The sequence below is a fragment of the Pyxicephalus adspersus genome, chromosome Z, assembly GCF_032062135.1.
Source record: "Pyxicephalus adspersus chromosome Z, UCB_Pads_2.0, whole genome shotgun sequence".
Classification (NCBI taxonomy): domain Eukaryota; kingdom Metazoa; phylum Chordata; class Amphibia; order Anura; family Pyxicephalidae; genus Pyxicephalus; species Pyxicephalus adspersus.
The window spans coordinates 84079693-84099022 of record NC_092871.1 but is presented as its reverse complement, the minus strand read 5'-3'; the positions used below and the strand labels follow the sequence as shown (position 1 = coordinate 84099022).

Here is a 19330-nt window from a genome sequence, read left to right as displayed (position 1 = left end):
AAAATTGATTGAGAATACCTGATCCCACTGAGAGGAACTATCTGCCCCCAATGTTCCACTTATCACCCATAAGTCTCCACCTCCCCCTATTCCAATTACTTCGTCAATAATACCCCCAACCTGAAATGGAATGTTCCCCTTCATCCCCCATATTGTACTCTCAGCAAACTTCCTTCACCATCTGTTCACCATATTTTTCTTTACTTAACTGTCCCTCCATCATTGCCCTTTCATCTCATTTGTATGACACTAACAAGAGCACCCTCCTGACCTTACCCTTAACAGCACTTCCATTAAATCTCTGTCTGTCATTCTCCATTCTAAAGTTTTATCTCCTACTGTTGGTATTTTTATGTGGCTAAAAATGAATAATTAAGAAAACAAACATGGCGGATGACTTTCTTGGTCAATCCCAAAGTGATTCCATCGATTGTAGTACAACTATACTCTACTCCATGACCATCAAGTCTGTTGGTGCTACACCAGGGACTTTAATCCATAACTCTTTTTTTTTACTTTACATGCTGAGCCACAGTCAGAAACACATTTAATGCCTTCCCACAGATGGGTCCATATATAAAGAACCCAAAAGCTATCAAATTTACAGAGGTAGACGCCATTACCAATATATCCATCATCAGCCAAAGTATGCAAAGACAAATTTTAAATGAAAATACCTGGGGCATAATTCACTTTAATGTGGACCAGGCATTAGACATATTCTTTTATGTCAACTGTATGCTTTATGATGAGTTTGTGTGTGGTCATGCCTCAAGCCTAATATAAAAACTGGCAGCTGACAACACAGCGCCAATGCCTATTAATAAGAAAAGAATGAAATAATACTTTAGGCCACTGGAGGATTCAAATTATTGTCCACCCACCAAAAAAAAAATTAGATTGAAGAAGGTATGAAAAAAAGTTTACAAAAAATCTTTAACAGTCATCAGGGCTTACCAGTCTTACATCACCAGGGCTTCAGATTTACAGACTTAGGTAACTCACTGATCCCAAGCAAAAAGTGTTTGACCATATACCCAAAAATGAGGACCTTAGGTTTCTTAGAAAACAGGCATTTCACCAACAAATATTTCCAAAAACATTAGACATGGAACTCGGTGGACTATAGTCTATTGACCTACAAATCTGAATGAGCGTCCTCTACAGACAATTGTGAAGGAGCATGAGTGAGAAGATGTAATGCTCTATACAAAGTCCATAGTCATGTCCCTACCTCCATCATATGTCTTTAATACAGCCTAAGGTCAACTTTGAGGAGAAGCCAAATAATCTAACTGCTTGTTTTTGGGATGTGGGAGGAAACCAGAGTGAGCAGACCTGGCAAAGTTTCAAACCAGGGACCTAGGGCTGCAAAGGCCAGAGTGCTAGCCTCTGAGCCACTGCCTCTATGATCTTTTTAGCAATCTGTAAGAGTGACATTCTTCCCAATGACCAGCAATGTAAGAACCATTTTTTCCACTGACTACCAAGCTACTGTGTGAAATATTGATAACCTCTTGGTAGATCAAATTGCACAGGAAACTTTTTGCCACACTTTAATGATGATAGACTAGCTTCTAAACCCACCTCTAATAATGAATTAAGTGATGTGGATATATGTTGGGTATAGTTGTGATTGGGGTGCGTACAACCTACAGTGAAAGGCTCTCTATATTACTTTGAAGGGTTCCCGTATTTTACCCCTTGAATAAAAAAATAGTTTGAGAATTGTTCATCCGACTGAGATGGACTAGAACTTTTTTTTCCATGCTTCTAATACTTTCGGGAGATCAACTTCTTCTAACTCTTAAAACATTTTTTCCATATTATATCAACTGAAATCTTGGAATTGCTACATTCAGATCATGTTCCCCTGTCGCTGACACTAAAAGTCTCTGAGGAAAAGGCCCAAATAGAAGTTGGATATTCCTAGTTTACTATGAAATCCCAAGAACACAAATATAGTATGCTGTAGTTTTCCAGTCCTTAGATGTAGTGGCCATTGTTTTTTTTCTATATTACTCAGCTGGTGGCCTTGCCAGTAACACACATACTGTTCTAGAATGAGAACTCTTACCATACTGGAGGAACAGAGTTGTCCCTTTAGACGAACATCCAGGAACATCCTGCTCTCCCGTTTAATATACCATAGGAAGGTGTTTTGTTGTCCTCAGGGATAGCTAGGAAACTCCAAAATGTTTGTTGACACCAATATACACAGACAAATAAAGACAATCTTCGAAGCTTATCTAGCTAAACATGAAAACTATCTTTGCCTTTTATATCTCCACCAGAGTCATTTAGAACTGTGTGTACAGACACCAGTGCAACAACCAATCTCTGATTATATTGTGATACCACTAGGTGGTAGTGTTATATTAAATGGTTATGATTCAATTTCCAATATATGGGCCTGATTTATTAAAGATCTCCAAGACTGGAGAAGATAGACTATCATGAAAGAACCTGGGTGAACTAGCAAAGCTGGAATAGATGTGCTCCAAGATTGAAAGCATTTGCCAACTAATAGTAAATTAGTACTTTTAGGAATTCAATTTCAGCTTCAGTGGTTTTCTTAAGTCTTGGAGAGCTTTATTAAATCTGGCCCAGTATGCGTAGGCATAAAGGAGACACGGTAACATGCCAATGGGAAGGAAGCTCCTAGCAGCTACCTGTACAAGACTAGCCTGGTAATAATGTCACATGGAGATAGCTTATTTTTTCCAGTCTTGGAGAGCTTTAATAAATCGGGTCCTATGTGTCCATGTTGTTTCAAGTAAAACAAAAAGTACTAAGCCATGAGTCCATGCCATCTTGTTTGGTGGAGGTCATATCTGCACCAGCTTTCCAACAACTTCACATCCTTTTTCTTATCCATATGTTGATTGTAATAACACAGGGCCTTGTGTTGCACCCTATTAGGGTATTTTCCATTTGTTTTTCAACATCTTTTTATTATTAGGGATAAAATAAGGGCTAGAGATATATGATTTGTAGTACTTAGATGGACTGTTAGATCTTGTAACTTATATACTCTATATAGTCATCAATTGAAGATAAGGTCTTTGATTATAATGGCTGAGATTGTTCTTTCATATTTAATTGGACTACATGATCTATTCACAATGGCACCATGAAGTTTTGGATAGGTGTTAATTGATTGAGTTAGATGGCTGAAGGTGTAAATTATTGCCAGGGTAGAGATGTTCAGACAGCATTGTATGTGAATGACAGATGGTGTTGAAGGCCCCAACTCCTGTTTGGAGAAGGTTGTTCTAGATTCATGTTGATCGCCTCTTTCACACCTATTGAAAGCTGTAATATTTTTTCAGAAGTTCTCCCTTTGGAACACAAGGCAATGGAGGACTTATCATTTATAGAAAGCAGATCCCTTGTCTATTGTTGCAAACTTCTAAATATATATATATATATATATATATAAACATATATATATATATATATATATATATATATATATATATATTATACAACTAAACCAAAAGACATAAAGTACGACTTTTAAGGCATCTAACATCCCATTGATTAAATATTTATAATAATTTAATAATAAATCAATGTGTTTAAATTTTAAAATCAATTATACATAAATACATACATAGCAATAGTCTATGAAACAATTTTCTCCATTTTGTGAATGTGGGCACCTTCATCCTGTCCTCTCAAACACTAACCAAATGGGGAATATACCAAAACATCAGAGAGAGAACAATTTTCTCCAATTCTATATTGTAAACATATGTTACCTTGTTATTTAGACATAAACAATTTCTCTGCGTGTATATCAATAGGGAGCAATCTTTCTTTTGGAATTGTTTTAAACTTAAGGATTGTAAAATTTTGGATGCACATTAAAGATTTTATCGGGATATCGGAGTTGTGTTTTTAAAAGGGAACCAACAAGTTGGATGGAGACCACAGATTGATATTGTCTCCCTTGAAATCAAGAAATGTTTTGTTTTGTCTATTGAAAAGTTCAGTTGTTTTATTTGATCCACATTTTATTGAATGGTAGGACATCTCCTATTGATAATATGATTAAGAAGAAGGATTCTTTTTAATTGACAATGAGTGCAATTTGTGCATTGATTGATTGATTGGTGACATTTAGAAGATAAGTATTCCTATATTGGAACATATTTTTAGCACCGCTTCTTTCTGACATTCCACCATCTTGAATGCTGGCATTGCTTCTTCTTCCTCTTCAGTTCTGGCCTCATGATAATATGTGGCATTATGACGGCATTCTCACCTTGAAGAAACATTAGCCAATAAAAATACTAATCACCGTCTACTTTAACAACTATTGAAAGTTGTGTTCTTAAGGTACATCATGGTGAGCATTCCCATTGACTGCCAGGGGCAGAAATGCCATCACTGTTTAACCCCATTGAATAGTGATGAGAAGGGTAACCAGATTGTAAGCTCTTCGGGGCAGGGTCCTCCTCTCCTGTATCACTGTCTGTATTCGTCTGTCATTTGCAACCCCAATTTAATGTAGAGCGCTGCGTAATATGTTGGCGCTATAAAAATCCTGTTTATTAATAATAATAATAATAATAATAATAAAGAGTGACGCACTCTTAAAATAAACTCTTCCAGCATCAACTGCTTTCTATTATCCTAACTTCTGTGCCACTGGTCACATGGTCTTCTTGAAGTTGGTGAGCATCTCAAAAAAGAAGGCAATTGACACTTTCCAAGCAGACAAAGCTTTTTAAAAAATACCATGTTTTCTTTTGGCTGATTCCACTCACCTGAATTTTGTTGGAGCATATCTTAACCCTAAATTTCCTTTTTTGTATTCTGCATAGTGTAAGGAATGTGGAGAATGGTGAAGTTTTAGGTACCGGTGGCCAACGTTGCTTCGTATTTGAAGTTGTCGTCAGTTGTGACACATGGCTTAGAAATCCTGCACTTTAATTAGAAAAAGTTTTGGAATTTTTGGGATTCCCACTACACATGGCATCTTCAATAAGGATGGTCATCCTGGCAGAATACTGTTTTGCAAGCATTTGAAGATGGCATAATACCAAGCATTACTCTTGCATAAGAAGATCTCAATCAGGAACAATGGATCTTGTGAGCATAGATCCGCTTTAAGCAAGAATAGTAAGACCTCTGGCTGTTAGAAATATTTAGAGACTTCAATTTCTGCCAAAGGGGGGTTTACTAAGTGCTAACAGGGTGTCTAAACATTTGCACATGCCGAATTTTATGTTTTGTTGTTTCAGTCTGTTAAATTTAGTAAATAGTCCTCTGTGTAATATCATTTGCACAAGCATGGCATGTTTGTATTTGTTCCCTACAGACATTGTGTTCATTTATCTCATTGACTTAAGAGAATCAAGAAAACATGTCTATTAATCAGGTTGGATGAAGTGTATGTTTGGGTGAAATAAAAAGAATACATCTTAGCAATATATGCACAATTCTTAATGTTTCTTATCATTTCTCCATGATCATTTCTCTATCACTTTAAAAACATTGCAAAGTAAAAAAAAAACGGTGATCTGCTAGGAATCAAAAATTTCCAGTTTGGCATGTCACCACTTTTTTGAGGGATCTCTACATTTTTCCTTGCAAAAAAACAATTGTAATTTCCTTGCCATGTAGAACTCTATAATTAATTTGACTACTCTGAGAAAACTTACCTAGCTCACCCCCCCAAAAAAAAGGTAATGTAAGGACAGGGAAACTGACATTTCCAGGAGTGTTGATCTCCTGGACCCTCTTTATATCCTTTATTGGATCTTGTTGTTGACCTCCAAGCCACCACAGATCTACAGGAGCAATGAGAGGTGTGGTGGACATGGGGTTCAATACTCCCATAGGTGTTGGCTTTCCCAGGAGCTCTCCTTAGATCCTCTTCCTGACCTCCAGTTTAACACATTCATAATTGTTGGCTTCCCCATTGGTTTTGGATGAGCATTAAATCATGAATGTACTTGTGTTGGGGGCACGGGTGACAGGAGAGGTAATTATTTCTTTAATTGTGGTACAGATCGATTTTAAAATTTTAGTATAGTGACAAGGAGAACTTTCAAGCAAAGTAAACTAAAGAAAGAGTCAATTCGATAGCACAGCCTCCTTGCACGTCATAGCGCCCTCATCTTCTGGAGGTGTCTAAGTACTCTCTGTGCTGGTTCAGCTCATCTAACCCTCCCTCACATCCCTATCTAATATTTTATGCAGTTGCCAAGAAGGAGTGAAAATATTACAATACACTTGAGTGAGAGCTTTGGGTCTGCTGGGGCTGCTGAAATCAAATCAAAAGGTGGCACACCCTTTAGTTTGGGTTTTTGGATGTCTACAGGTACATAACATGCCAAAAATACCCTAAATGTATTGTACATATAATTTATTGGAAACGTTTCAGGTTAAAATCAGTGCTCTAGAAACAGTGCTTCTTATAAAGACACAACTACTTTCTTTGTACTCTTAAGGCTCTCAGGCTTTGAGGCAGCTTCAAATGTGTGCCTAAAAGTACAATTAAATTTAAAGTTATATCTTGTTTCTACAAAGCTGATCCAGCCAATGAAGTTGAACAAATGCAGTAATAGGGTGGCAACAATCCTGCACTGGTCCTGAATTCAGTGCATAGTTGCCACCCTCATTCTTGTAGGCTGTGGCTTTCTTCACTACCTTGGAATGACAAACAGTTGTGGCTACCAGCATAGTCATTGCAGATGCACAAGCTGTCACCTTTTCCTATTCTCTGCTTAGTCAAGTCAAGGACAGTTTTTGTTAGGCTTGTGAATCACATATTATCTTTATTTGGTACTCTAAGGGCATGCAGTCTGGTATTATGGTCCATGGTCCTCCTGGTATGCAAATATCAGCCCAAATCCCTACTGTACCAGGCTGGTTTCACATTAAAAAATGTGGATGATCATTTTATAGCTTATAAAATGTATTAAATTTCAAAACATTTGGTCAGCTGCTATGGGGGTGGCCACAATGTCTTTGGCTCAACTGGTTTAAAGCTTTTATATTATAGTAAAGCAAAGATTGATTTACTATGGTGCATGCACTGTGTAATTTCATTCTGCAGTTCTGTCAGCAAAGGGTATAAACAAGCGTACTCCACAGTGTAAAAGTTTAAAATCACACTAACTGAAACTAACTCAATTTTACTTGGGAAAAGAAGAAATACTCTTCACAGCCTGGCATAGATTTCGGCACAAGAGAAACATTTATTTTGGAAACAAACTCAAATCTTAATGCTCATGCCATGCCTGTGTGTGCTTTTTTTTCTCTCCCTTTAGAGTAAACAAAGCATTAGGAATTTACAAATTTAAAGGATTCTTGGTTGTAAATAGCTATCCTTTAAATTACCCAAAGTTTTATACTCATTGGTCAATTCTTTTTCAAGATGCCTGCTTACACAGATCTACAGAGCTTTGCTGCAAACTCACCAACCGGTTTCTTGTTTCTGGCCATGCATGGAATAATTTGTTTTATTCCTATAGAGCGTACGTTTATTGTTGGCACCTAATATTCTGCCTTGCTATAGAAATGAACCAAATTTTCTTTGTAAACCCAAAGGGTTGGCTGGAGAGTTTGGAGCAAAGGTTGTGCACTGTGGGCAGCAATGAGTGGGATTTGGAAGAATGTAGATAGCAGTGCTCAATCCAGAATTTTTTTTAAGCTGGGTGGGAAGAAATTGTAGGTGGGTGGCACCCCCTGTATTATGACCTAACTCTTCAGGAACCACCCAAAAACAGCAGGGGGGGGGGGGTGCTGAAAAGTGCCGGGGGTGCGCCCAGCTAAAAGGGCCTGGGGAGAACCCTGGATAGGCAAAGGTAACATTTTCATGGGTGTCTAGGGGTAACTTAAAATATATTAACTACAGATGCATCCCATGCCACGCCCCTAGTTAAACCCAAATGCATTTGCAGAAGCTCATTGGTTAGACCGACTTTCTGTCCTTCATTAGGCTGGCCTAAAAATAGCAAATACAGTCTGGATTAGTAAAGGTTTAGTGTAGTATATGGCTTTTTGATAAATTATACATTTTTATAAACTACTATATAACAGACCAATAGACAATACCATAAAACAATGACAAAAACGAGAGACCGATGAATATGTTACCAAAACTGGGACTGTCTTTCTAAATGAAGAAAAGTTGGGGGCTGCAGTATGTACTTCAAAGAAAGCTATATCTAATAATAAAGGAAAATACAGTAAATACTTTCAAGTGCTACTAAAGTTTGCTCCCACCCCACCAAAAAAGTCACCTGGAAAATTACATTGAAATCCTGGATCCACCGTAACTCTCATTTGATTATCTTTCTGACCTTCAATTGATCAACAGGGGCATCAAATGTGAGCTGTAGGATAGGGGAGTTCAATACTGGGGAGTTCAATACTTTCCCAGCAGCTAATGGTACATCCTTTTATTGATCTCCACCTTACTACGGATCAGCAGGAGTCAAACAAGAACTGTGGGGGGACAAGAGAGTTTAATAGTCCCATAATTGTTGGCATTCCCAGCAGCTTTCCTTAGATCCACTTCTTGACCTCTACCTCACTACAGATGAGCAGGAGCAACCAAAGAGGGCTGTGGAGGACAGGGGAGTTCAAAACTCCTATAAGGGTTGGCTACCCTAACATTCCTAGAAGAGCAGTATCTTGTATCTTTGAGGTCAAAGAATTCCAGGAGAGGTAACTATTCACTTATCTTTAGTTATTCCTATATATCCCTTACCTCTCCTGCAGCTTCAGTTTAATTTTAAAACTTTATCATAACAACAAGGAGAACTTATATAGTTGCAAGTATAGTAAGTTTAAACTATTTTTTTTTAACCATAATGCATCTTTGAACTTGCTAAAAATGTGACTACTCTTGAAAGAGCTGATTCCTCAATACAAACCCTTTATATTTCATAGCCCTTTTGTCCTTTAGGAAGATAGGAAGCTCCTCCACTCCTCCTTTTACCACCCTTCATAATTTTTTCTGCATCAGCAATAAGAAATACTGTAGACAGCTCTGAGGCAACTGGGGCTACAAACATCCAATCCAAGATGGCGGCACCCAACTGCAATCCCAGATTTTTAATGCCTACACCAGGCGCCATGCAAAAAATTCCCATATAATCTTTAGCAAAGATTCTCTTTCAAATGAATAGACTGCTGATGACACGGTCTTCTTAAACAAAGCTATACAAAAGTATAGTTATCCTTTAAAGTTATTCTTTGGTGGCTGCAGCGTGTTGTCAGCTTGCTGCATCGGGCGAGATATAACAAAAAAAAAGAAAAGTTTGTTTTGTTAGAGCTTTTCTATTGCAGCCAGATGCTTGCTTTTGTTATATAAAATTATATGCATCTTACGGTTCTATACCGCGCTATTTTATCTAGGAACTAAGACTCTGTTACAGTTATCCCCCCCGCCGCCCCCATTCCGACATATCTTGTGCCACATTGAGCCCAGAGCAGGCCCAGCTTGTCTAAGCGTATTACTTTCCACCTGACAGATAAAAGCTTTTCATATAGATTCTTGGAGAATATCAGCTCTGTGGAGCGTTTGTCTACCGCTTTGATACTTGACAATTAAAGCCAGGAAAGGCTAGGAACGCCTCCCCCCCCTTTACCCCAGCCTGCGCTGTGTGTGCTGTGGCTACGGATTGACCTTGAATTCCCTCTTCTGGATGAAATCACCTCACCTGCCCCCGATTTCTGTGTTCAGCATAGAACAGAGCACAGACTGTACACACATATCCTCCCCGCTGTAAGCCAGGCGCTAAGGGCTTGTAATGTACATGAAATGCCATAGTGCCTGAGCTGGCATTGGCTAGAATGGCATTACTGTGCGTCATGGTACTGTACATAGGCATGGCTCCCCTGTGCATTGCTTTAATTCTGCACTTTCATTAATCACCCCCCTCCCTCCTTAAACTGTTACTGCCGGATGAAAGGGACACACCACATGTTGCGTGGGTAACTTTTTTTTTTTTTCTTTTGGAGTAGCAATAAATATTTCCTTTTCCCGAATTACCCTTTCCATGCAATTTCTTTTCCATGTCTCAAAGATTAAGCACAGAGCAGGGTAGTTTTAACACAAGGGCTGTGTGAAAAGAAGTGTGAATCTGTAGCTGCATTTAGAGAATTGGCTTGTGGTTGTGATGGCGCAAAATACATTTTAAATGGGTCTCCATGTACCTAGGCCGGTGTAGGCCAACTTTCTGGATATAAGGGAATTCTGAGTCTGACATCACTAGGGAGTGCAAGGTATTTTTAGGGAATTTAATGCAACAGGAGTCAAATACTACAGAGACTGCAGACATAGTACAGGAGACGGTCAGAGACTGCAGACATAGTACAGGAGACGGTCAGAGACTGCAGACATAGTACAGGAGACGGACAGAGACTGCAGACACTGTACAGGAGACAGTCAGAGACAGCAGACTTGTTACAGGAGATGGTCAGAGATTGCAGACATAGTACAGAAGACGGTCAGAGACTGCAGACATTGTACAGGAGATGGTCAGAGACTGCAGTCATATTACAGGATACGGTCAGAGACTGCAGACATGCTACATAAATTGGTTAGAGACTGTATAGTACAGGAGGTGGTCAGAGACTACAGGCAAAATATGGTGATGGGGTCTTCGTTGATTATTCGATTAACATTATGTATCATTGGCTCATTTAAACTGTTTTGGAATTCTAACATGCCACTGAACTGATCCATGGCAGCCAATGAGTTAAGTACATCAGATTCTGTAATTTATTCAGTCAAATTAGGCAAATCTGCAATTACAACCACTGCTGACCATCTGTTCTTAGTGCTACCTTAGTATTCTTGATATCTATATTTATATACATGGATAGCAAACCTGCGACGTAATGCAGCAATTTCGAATATCGAGTGCAGCAATTGACCTCGACAGTCCTACTGTCCCAATACTATAACGACAAGCCCAGGGTTGCTGCACAAGCATTTATTTAATCAAGTAGTAACAACATGTGCACAAAATAGCCTCCATATTGCGCTTTCTTCAGCCCTTCATCAGTCTGCTAACACATGTGCTTGTAGTATGATGAAGGGCTGACGCACAAAGTCACAGTGCTGATGTACACATGTTGTTACTACTTGATTAAATGAAAACTTATTTGAGTGCCAGACCACTGTATAAACATTGTAATATTGCTCAAGGTATACATTCTTTGTGTATGGAATGTATTGTTGTTGGGAACAAATACTGAAATGGTTATAATAATGGCAGCAATATGGGGTCCTTTAAATGCACATGTATGAATAGGTATTATTAGGAAAGTTGTATATTCAAGCCAACTGTCCTAGTAAAGGGCAGACAGAAGGTGGTGCAAAGTGCACAGCTGCATGAGGGTCCTGAGTCCAACAGCCCCCCCCCCCCCAAATCAGTTTTATGGGGCCCCAAGTCAGTTTTGCACAGATGCCCTCTGTTTGCTACGTCTCCCACTGGTCCTAGTTATTACTCACATGTAATACTGAGCCTCCAAGAATTTCATTATTGAGTGAATATATATATATATATATATATATATATATATATAAATAAATAAAATAATTTTGTTTCCCTATAAATTTATTTTAGATTATGTGATGTCATCTATGGGTATCTGTGCTTCTTGATGCAATGCAGGATATTAGGGCTGAACCTTGAAATCATTGCAGTACTTTATCTCTATGCTCCTCATGGGAGGAGTTATGCAAATATCACAATGCCTTGATTGGTGGATGTCAGTCCGGGGGAGTAGATGTTCTTAGGCAGGCCACATGTGCAAACACTGCCCTAGGTAACACCCACATATGATGTTAACCCTCTATGATTGGAAGAATTGAAATACAGTGAACGAAAGTGGTGGGTCAGGGACAGTCAGGCTTGGGAGGAAGGGTCTAGATGATTCTGGACATTCTCCAGCCAGGAAATAAACAGTTTCTTTTAAACTTCCTGCAGCTTCCAATGTACATTGAGAAGCTCAAAATGTGCAGTTCAATCAAAGAATGCAATTTTCGGTTAAGGAGAGGAGCCTGTACAATTGTGCAAGACTAAAGTAGAGTCTAAGGGGCAGATTTAATGAAGGAAAGGGTGGAGAACAGATTTCATGAAGGGGAGGCTGATGGGCAGGTTTAATGAAGCAGAGGCTAAAGGGCAAATCTAATAAAGAGAAGACTGGGGGGCAGATTTAATGAAGGGAAGGTTGGAGGGCAGATTTATTGAAGGGAAGGCTGGGGGTCATATTTAAGGAATGTAAGGCTAGAGGGCAGATTTAATGAAGGGGAGCATGGAGGAGAGATTTAATGAAGGAAAGGCTAGAAGGCAAATCTAATGAAGAGAATATTGGGGGGCTTATTTACGGAACGGAAGGTTGGGAGGCATATTTAATAAACGGAAATCTGGAGAGAAGATTTACCTTGATCACTATATGTCTTCTATTCAGTAGTAGGATACAGAACACAAATATGATTTATTATCCTGAGGTTATCCAAGAGTTAACAGAGAAAGCCAACACACAGTTATACATTATCTACTGATTCAATAATCTTTATGATGACGCACCATACATTATTTTGGGAAAACAATAGCCTTGGCCCTGGTGTGTTCTTGTCCATGGTTTGTTATGTGTTTCCCAAGTGTGTCAAGTTTAGACTTGGGTAATCATATTACTTAGAGTGCAAACTGACTTTGAACATTTTGACAATATACCATTTGTCCATAAAGGTGAACGTTGATACAAAGAGCTGAAAAAATATTTAAGCAGGAGCTATCAGAATAATGATGTTTGTATTGATTGACCGGAAAAGGGGACAATACGAGTCCTAACCTTTGTTAGGAGAACTGTGGATCCTATACGTTGAATTGCAATCAATAGAAATGTAATGTAGATGGCACTACTTCATAGATAATACTTCCAAGCAATGCAGTAGTTAAGGGGTCCCAAAAATTGGTCCTCTACAATGGACCCCTTGGTGGCTCTCTTCCTTTTGCACTTGACAGTCTGTGAGTAAATCTATTACAAGCCCTTAGATGGCAGTCAAGCACATCGATTTTGTCTATTTTATCATTGTTAGGCTAAAACAGACCTTGCATTGGGTTTATTTTCTCATGTTAGGTGCAAGTAACTTTCACAAGTATCAATTACCTCCTACGAAGATCCCAATATTACCCTAGGGCTATGGTCCATCTGGAAGTGAGGTTGTGGTACCGTTACTGCTTCTTCAGGACCCTAAAATGCTTCCTGGTATGAGACACTACATGTGATATCTCACTCATGGGATCCCTTTGAGAGGGGCATAAGTGGTTTAGAAACGTCTGCTTGCACCCACTGGAAATTTATGAACAAGCACAGAGATGTGGGTAGCCAAGTGGTTGGCATGGTGCCAACCACTGTTAGCTGCATGAGTACTGCTGTTTTTGAAGCAAGCCAAAACATAACCTTAGGCTACCTTCATCTGGATCTCTGTCTAAAAGGAAGACACCATAATTTTTTATGGGAACCTCCAATGTCACCATCTACATCCTGGACTGAGATACCAACTTAGAAATTACATAACAATGTAAATCCTGGTGTCTAGACAGTTCTTGACCTAGAACTGGCCTAGAACAATCTTTCACTTTGTGGCTTGCCAAAAAGTTACAATGCTGCCTGATCATGGGATAGAGGAAACTGAAGAAATTATTCTTCCTGTCTGTAAAAGTCCAGTAGTTTAGAAAATGTCATATGGTAGGTGATAAGGATGCCTTAAAATTGATACATTGCTGTGTGCTAAAATGTATTAATGGGGAACATATAGAGTCACTTGAAGGCCTACTTTAATATAGTCAAGTAGGAACTTACTTCTGGAAGGGGCAGTGGGTCTCCCTTTGGTGCTCAACCACATCAAGACATAGCCCACAACATTTGGCAGATCCTTTCTGTTACTGTTAAAGTTATTTTGACATGTCAGGAAGGTAAAAAAAAATTTAGCCACTAAAAGATCCACCAAGTCACTGGTGGTGTCTAAAGTTTGTTAATTGTTAATAAATAAGTACTTTTTATGTATTTGCTTATCAAAATATGTTTTTGTAAAGTAGTGCTATGTTGTGTAACTCTCATTGACACATTTCTCTTTTCTGGGGATGCTTAGGACTTTATGACAAATGTACTTACACTTCTCATGATCGTGGATGGGTTCTTGGAATTGAGGCCATAAGTGACCAGGGTACAAGAGATCCTCGCTATTTCTTCTCCTTAAAGACAGATCGTGCTAGAAAAATGACCACCATAACTGCTAATCGCAACTACCTCCCAAACCAGTGGGTCCATCTAGCTGTAACCTACAATGGTCGTACAATTAAACTTTACATCAACGGGGCACAAGTGGCAACAAGTAGCGAACAAGTAGGTTCAATCTTCAGCTCTTTCGCGAAAAAATGTAAAGCTCTTATGATCGGTGGAAACGCACTTAATCAGAATTACAGAGGCTACATGGAACAGTTCAGGCTCTGGAATACTGCTCGGACACAGAAGGAAATATTACTAGACATGGGCCAGACATTGCATGGACTGAGTAATCCTCTACCTCAACTTGTTCTTCAGGATAGCTTTGAGAATGTGAAAAACAACTGGTCTCCCATGAAAGACGGAAAGATCCCACAAGTAGAACCCATCAATCTCCATGTTTCAGCACTGGATACAAACCTGGACCTGCCCCAGTGCGGGCAAACACTTTGTGACAACGTGCAGGTCATTTCAAACTACAACAAAGTTGCAGGCTTTCGTCGACCCAGAGTTGTCCATTATACAGTGGTCAATGTGTTTGATGACAACCATGAAAACCCAACGGTCACCAAAGAACAAATCGAGCTCCAGCATAAAAAATTAAATGAGGCGTTTGGCCCTTACAATATCACATGGAAACTAAATGTATTGGAAAAGAATGACTCCTTCCTACGACATCGACTCATCCTCACAAACTGTGACATCACAAAGATCGGAAGCACAGAGTGCGATCCAGAATGTAACCATAAACTTACAGGATATGATGGTGGGGATTGTCGTGGACGCAGCACTTGTTTGTACTCCAGTAGGAAAGAAAACAGCGTATGCGATATGGATTGCAATATTGAGGAATTGGATTATGATGGCGGAGCTTGCTGCAATCCTAATGTCACTGATGTCACAAAAACTTGCTTTGACCCCAGATCACCTTACAGGTAGGACCTGTTTTCTTGGCTTTATGGTAGCATCATGTTAGTGAATATTTTGTTTATGTTTTATTTGTAGCATACATAATGCTGGACAGAGAAAGAATGTTTGCTTTAGTGTGTTTTCAATTATCGGTGAGCTGAGTTTGCAATTATTTTTAATCATTTTTGAATAAAGCAGAAAAACATTCTATATGAGGCAATGCACTGATTGGCTGTGTTGGTGGTACTACACATTTGTGTTTAGGAATGAGCGAAACTTCCTGAGTTTGGTTTTAGCTGATTTTGTCAATACTGTTCAGATGTTTGGCAAACCAATCCTATCAGGGTCCAAAGGGCTACCAAATTCTGCCAATTCTCAAGGCTTATAGGCAAGTCAATGCCTCAAGACAAAGAGCCAGACACTGCTATGGGGGACATCTACCAAAAATGTTTTTAAATGTTTACACAATGTATTATTGCTGATAAATGACAGATCCCCAGCACCGGAAATTCCAGTTGTCCTTAGTTACCAGATTTGGTTAATCACCTACTAGCAGCACCAGGTGATTAATATTTGATGCCGGTAATGTCATTTTTCTACATTATTTTTTTAAAATTGTTGACAGGGGGTCATTTACCTGTTTTCCAAGTGGTCATCCCCCGACATTTGTTAAAATAATTCTTTGGAGATGCAAGCAGTGCTGTCCTATTGGTTTTAGTTGGCTGCTTAGTAGACCCTGGAGAGATCTTGGGACTTTTTATTTCTTGTCTGAATGCGAGTGAATGATAAGTTTGGAAGAAGCCCCAGTTTCATATATCACATGTATATATTATGAAAAGTATAAAAACCCGACATGTTACGTGTATAGGTAAATTACTTTATATAGTGGTGGTCACTTCTTGGAATTACCGATCATTTATGGTTTTAATTGTGGATGGTCTGTGGCTGGGTTTAATGATTGTCTATCTGGGTTTAGTGCTGTCATCATTCTATAACTGTAGCAGAGATTTGTTCTCTAGTCTTCAATGGTCACTCCCTGGCTGGAGCAGTGGTCTATCCCATGGTCCATTTTTTGGTCATACCTGGGTGCTTTAGAGGTCAATCCCATGTTCTTACTGTGGTCATTCTCCAGTGGTAGCAAAAGTCCATCCTAGGTTCTTCTGTTATCTTTCCCTATGTGTAGGAGAGGACTATCTTAGGGTTTATTTTTTTATCATTCCCTTGCTGTCATGTCATTCCCATAGTCCCCCTCTTATGATTCCCTGATTTATCACAGTTGTTTTTTCCCGTATTCCTCTGTGGTCATTCCTTGGCTGTAGTGCAGGTCCTTCCCAGTGTCATCCCCTGGCTGGAGCAGTGGTCTATTCCGTGGTCCATTATTTGTCATAACTAGCTATGGAGACATCAATCCCAATATTCCTCGTTGGTCATTCCCTAGTTGCCTAAGCAAAGTTCTGTCCTGGCCCTATCATTCCCTGGCTGTAGTGAAAGTCCACCCCATGGTTTCTCTGTGGTCATTTCCTGGCCCGGTGGAGTTCTATTTCATAGTTCCTTTGTCATCAGTCCTTTGCTGTAGAGGAGGTCCATCCAATGGTTTCCCTTTAGTAATTTTATAGCTGTAGTAGAGGTTTATCCCATGGTTTTTTTGTGCTAATTCCCTGATTGTAGTAGAGTTCTATCCCACGTTCCAACATCCCATTCTTTGGCTGTTCTTAGGGTTTCACCTTGGAGTTATTAGTTGTTTCACAATAGTGAAATTTACATTTCCATTGTTTTTTGTCCCTGGGTGTGTCAGTGTGCAATGAAGTGGACACAGAAGACATAGGCCTCTAGAAAGGTAAGTACCTCTACTTGCAGGAATCCTGTGGCACCTTTTTTCTTAACACAACTTGATCACTTTAACCTCCCCAGTGGTAACCCCAAATGTGACTCCGGGTAAAAAAAAAGTGCTGAAAGTAGTAGCTAAAACTGTGAAAAACAATGATAAATACAACGTTACCTGATCCGCCGGTGTCCTCCTTTATCCTTCCCATCCTCTCACATCCTCCGGCGTCCTCTGATGAGTAAATCTGATGATTCACCCATGAGTTCCCGGTGACGTTGGTGCATGCAACCATTGCGTTGGGGGAGTGGTGGGAATTTGAAATTATTTTGTATTGCATTCAATACAAAATACCTGTATTGAATGCAATACAGTGGATTTATATATATATCATGTAAACAAAATTAATTAAATAAACTAAAAAAAAAAATAATAGTATTTAACTTATTATTTTGACATGATTTAGTGTTTTAAACTTTATTATACCCATACTATTATATTATACTGTAAAATAACTTTTCACGTACAACAATGTACAGCTTTAGACATATAAGTCCCGACAGAAATGAACCGGACAGAAGGTTAATTGGATGGCACTTTGTTGCTAAAGCTCTACAGATCATAAAAAAAATCTTCAAACATTTTTTTTTATCTGAATTATTTATTTATTTTATTTTTTCTTCTTTTGCTTTTCTTTTTTCTTTTTTGTTTCTCTATTTTTTTTATTTATATCTTTGTTTTTAATTTATTTTATATCATTTTTATTAAATGCATAAGTAAGTTTTTTTTATTGATGTAGAAATTTGTAATAAATCTTTAGCGTGTTTGAGCTGTTTTGCTTTTCCACGTTGGGTTTTTCCTTCTGCAAGCGAGCTAGCAGAAATGGAAATACCCTCTTGCTTCACTCTTTTTCTAAGCATTTCTTTCTCCTGTCTCCAGTTACAGGGGGCCTCCCTTTTCCGTTTCTTGGAGCTGGCAACAGTCTTATTTAATCAGTGTGCTGAGATAGACAGCCAATAGGGGCTCTGCTGTGTGATGTCGGCTCCCATGTGGGTTCAGTGGTCCGCAGCTGTTAGCTAAGCAGGGCTGTTTTCCGACTACTGGGGCCGTCTTCATCTTCAGTAAGCATTAGAAAGATAGTTTTCAAAATAAAACCAAACATGACATGTGCAGTTATGGCGGAGAAGTTGTAATAAATGGAATAAATAGAAAGAACGTTGGGTTGTAATAAAAAAAGTCTGAATTTTTGAATTTTTTTTGCTATAGTACTACTATGATTCACATTTTTGTGTTGTCATAGTTCTAACTATTACAATATCACATAAAGCTTGTAAATTTCTTTAATAAAGATGAATTTTGCCCTAAATTAAAAAAAAAATATATATGAATACTTTGGGGTCATTTTTTTAAATAAAAGTGTCTATTAAGCTGATTTCAAAAGTGTCAATATTAAAATGGGGTTTACTGAAAATTTGAAAATTATGAGGTAATTAAAATTACACCATTTTGTTGGTGGATAACGTCTGGTATTTTTGGAATTAATGGCTTCTTACCTTACTGCTTGCAATATGCTTTAGAATGTACATTAAATGCACATGTGCAGCTATGTCCACATTTTCAACACGCCATGTTCTGGGATGTACAGGAGTTATGTCCTCACGGCCTGGCCCATTTAAATGGCTGAAAACCTCATAACCGAAAGAAGCTACCAATTTCCCCGTCAGCCATCATGGAGATTGTCAATTTTGGTCTTTGAACTAGTTAGATGAAATTTTCTTATTTTCTTCTGTTTTAGTGTATTTATACTTGTTTAGTTCATTTGTTATTATTATTTATTTTATTAGGTGTTGTTTGTGTGCTTTTATTTCTTTTTTTCCTTTTTTTTGTATTTAAACTAGTATAAGTATATACTGTAGCTTTAAATTTTTTATGTTAGCCTTCTTTTTATATTTTTCTTTGTTCTTCTCTGTAAAATTAAAGGGGTTAATAGAGAACATTTAGGGGACTAAAACAATAAAAGGATTGTTTGGTAAAATTGATGATATTTCACAAATTTTAATAAAATTTTGGTAAGGGTCAGCTTGCCATTTTACTAATCCCTAGTGTTGGAGAGGATCAGTAGTGATTTCCGTCTGAAGTCCTCATGTTGACCACACAGAAGCACAACTGGGTGAGAAGGAAACAAATTTTGCCACCCTATATTAAGAAGTAACAACCTTCAAGACATGATCATCTAGGTCTAATTTAAATCAAAGCCGACAAATTTAAAAAATGATAATAGTTTTTGAATATAACTAAAATATAAATCTCTTATGAAAGGGCAATGATTGG

General features: G+C 38.4%; 1 protein-coding gene across 1 annotated transcript in view; it reads left to right on the top strand.

Moving 5' to 3' along the window:
- PAPPA (pappalysin 1) overlaps positions 1-19330 on the top strand; it is a 146955-nt gene that overhangs the window by 8475 nt on the left and 119150 nt on the right. Inside the window, exon 2 of the mRNA XM_072430152.1 lies at positions 14135-15203. Coding sequence (XP_072286253.1) covers positions 14135-15203 — 1069 coding nt within the window. The remainder of the gene's footprint in view (positions 1-14134; positions 15204-19330) is intronic.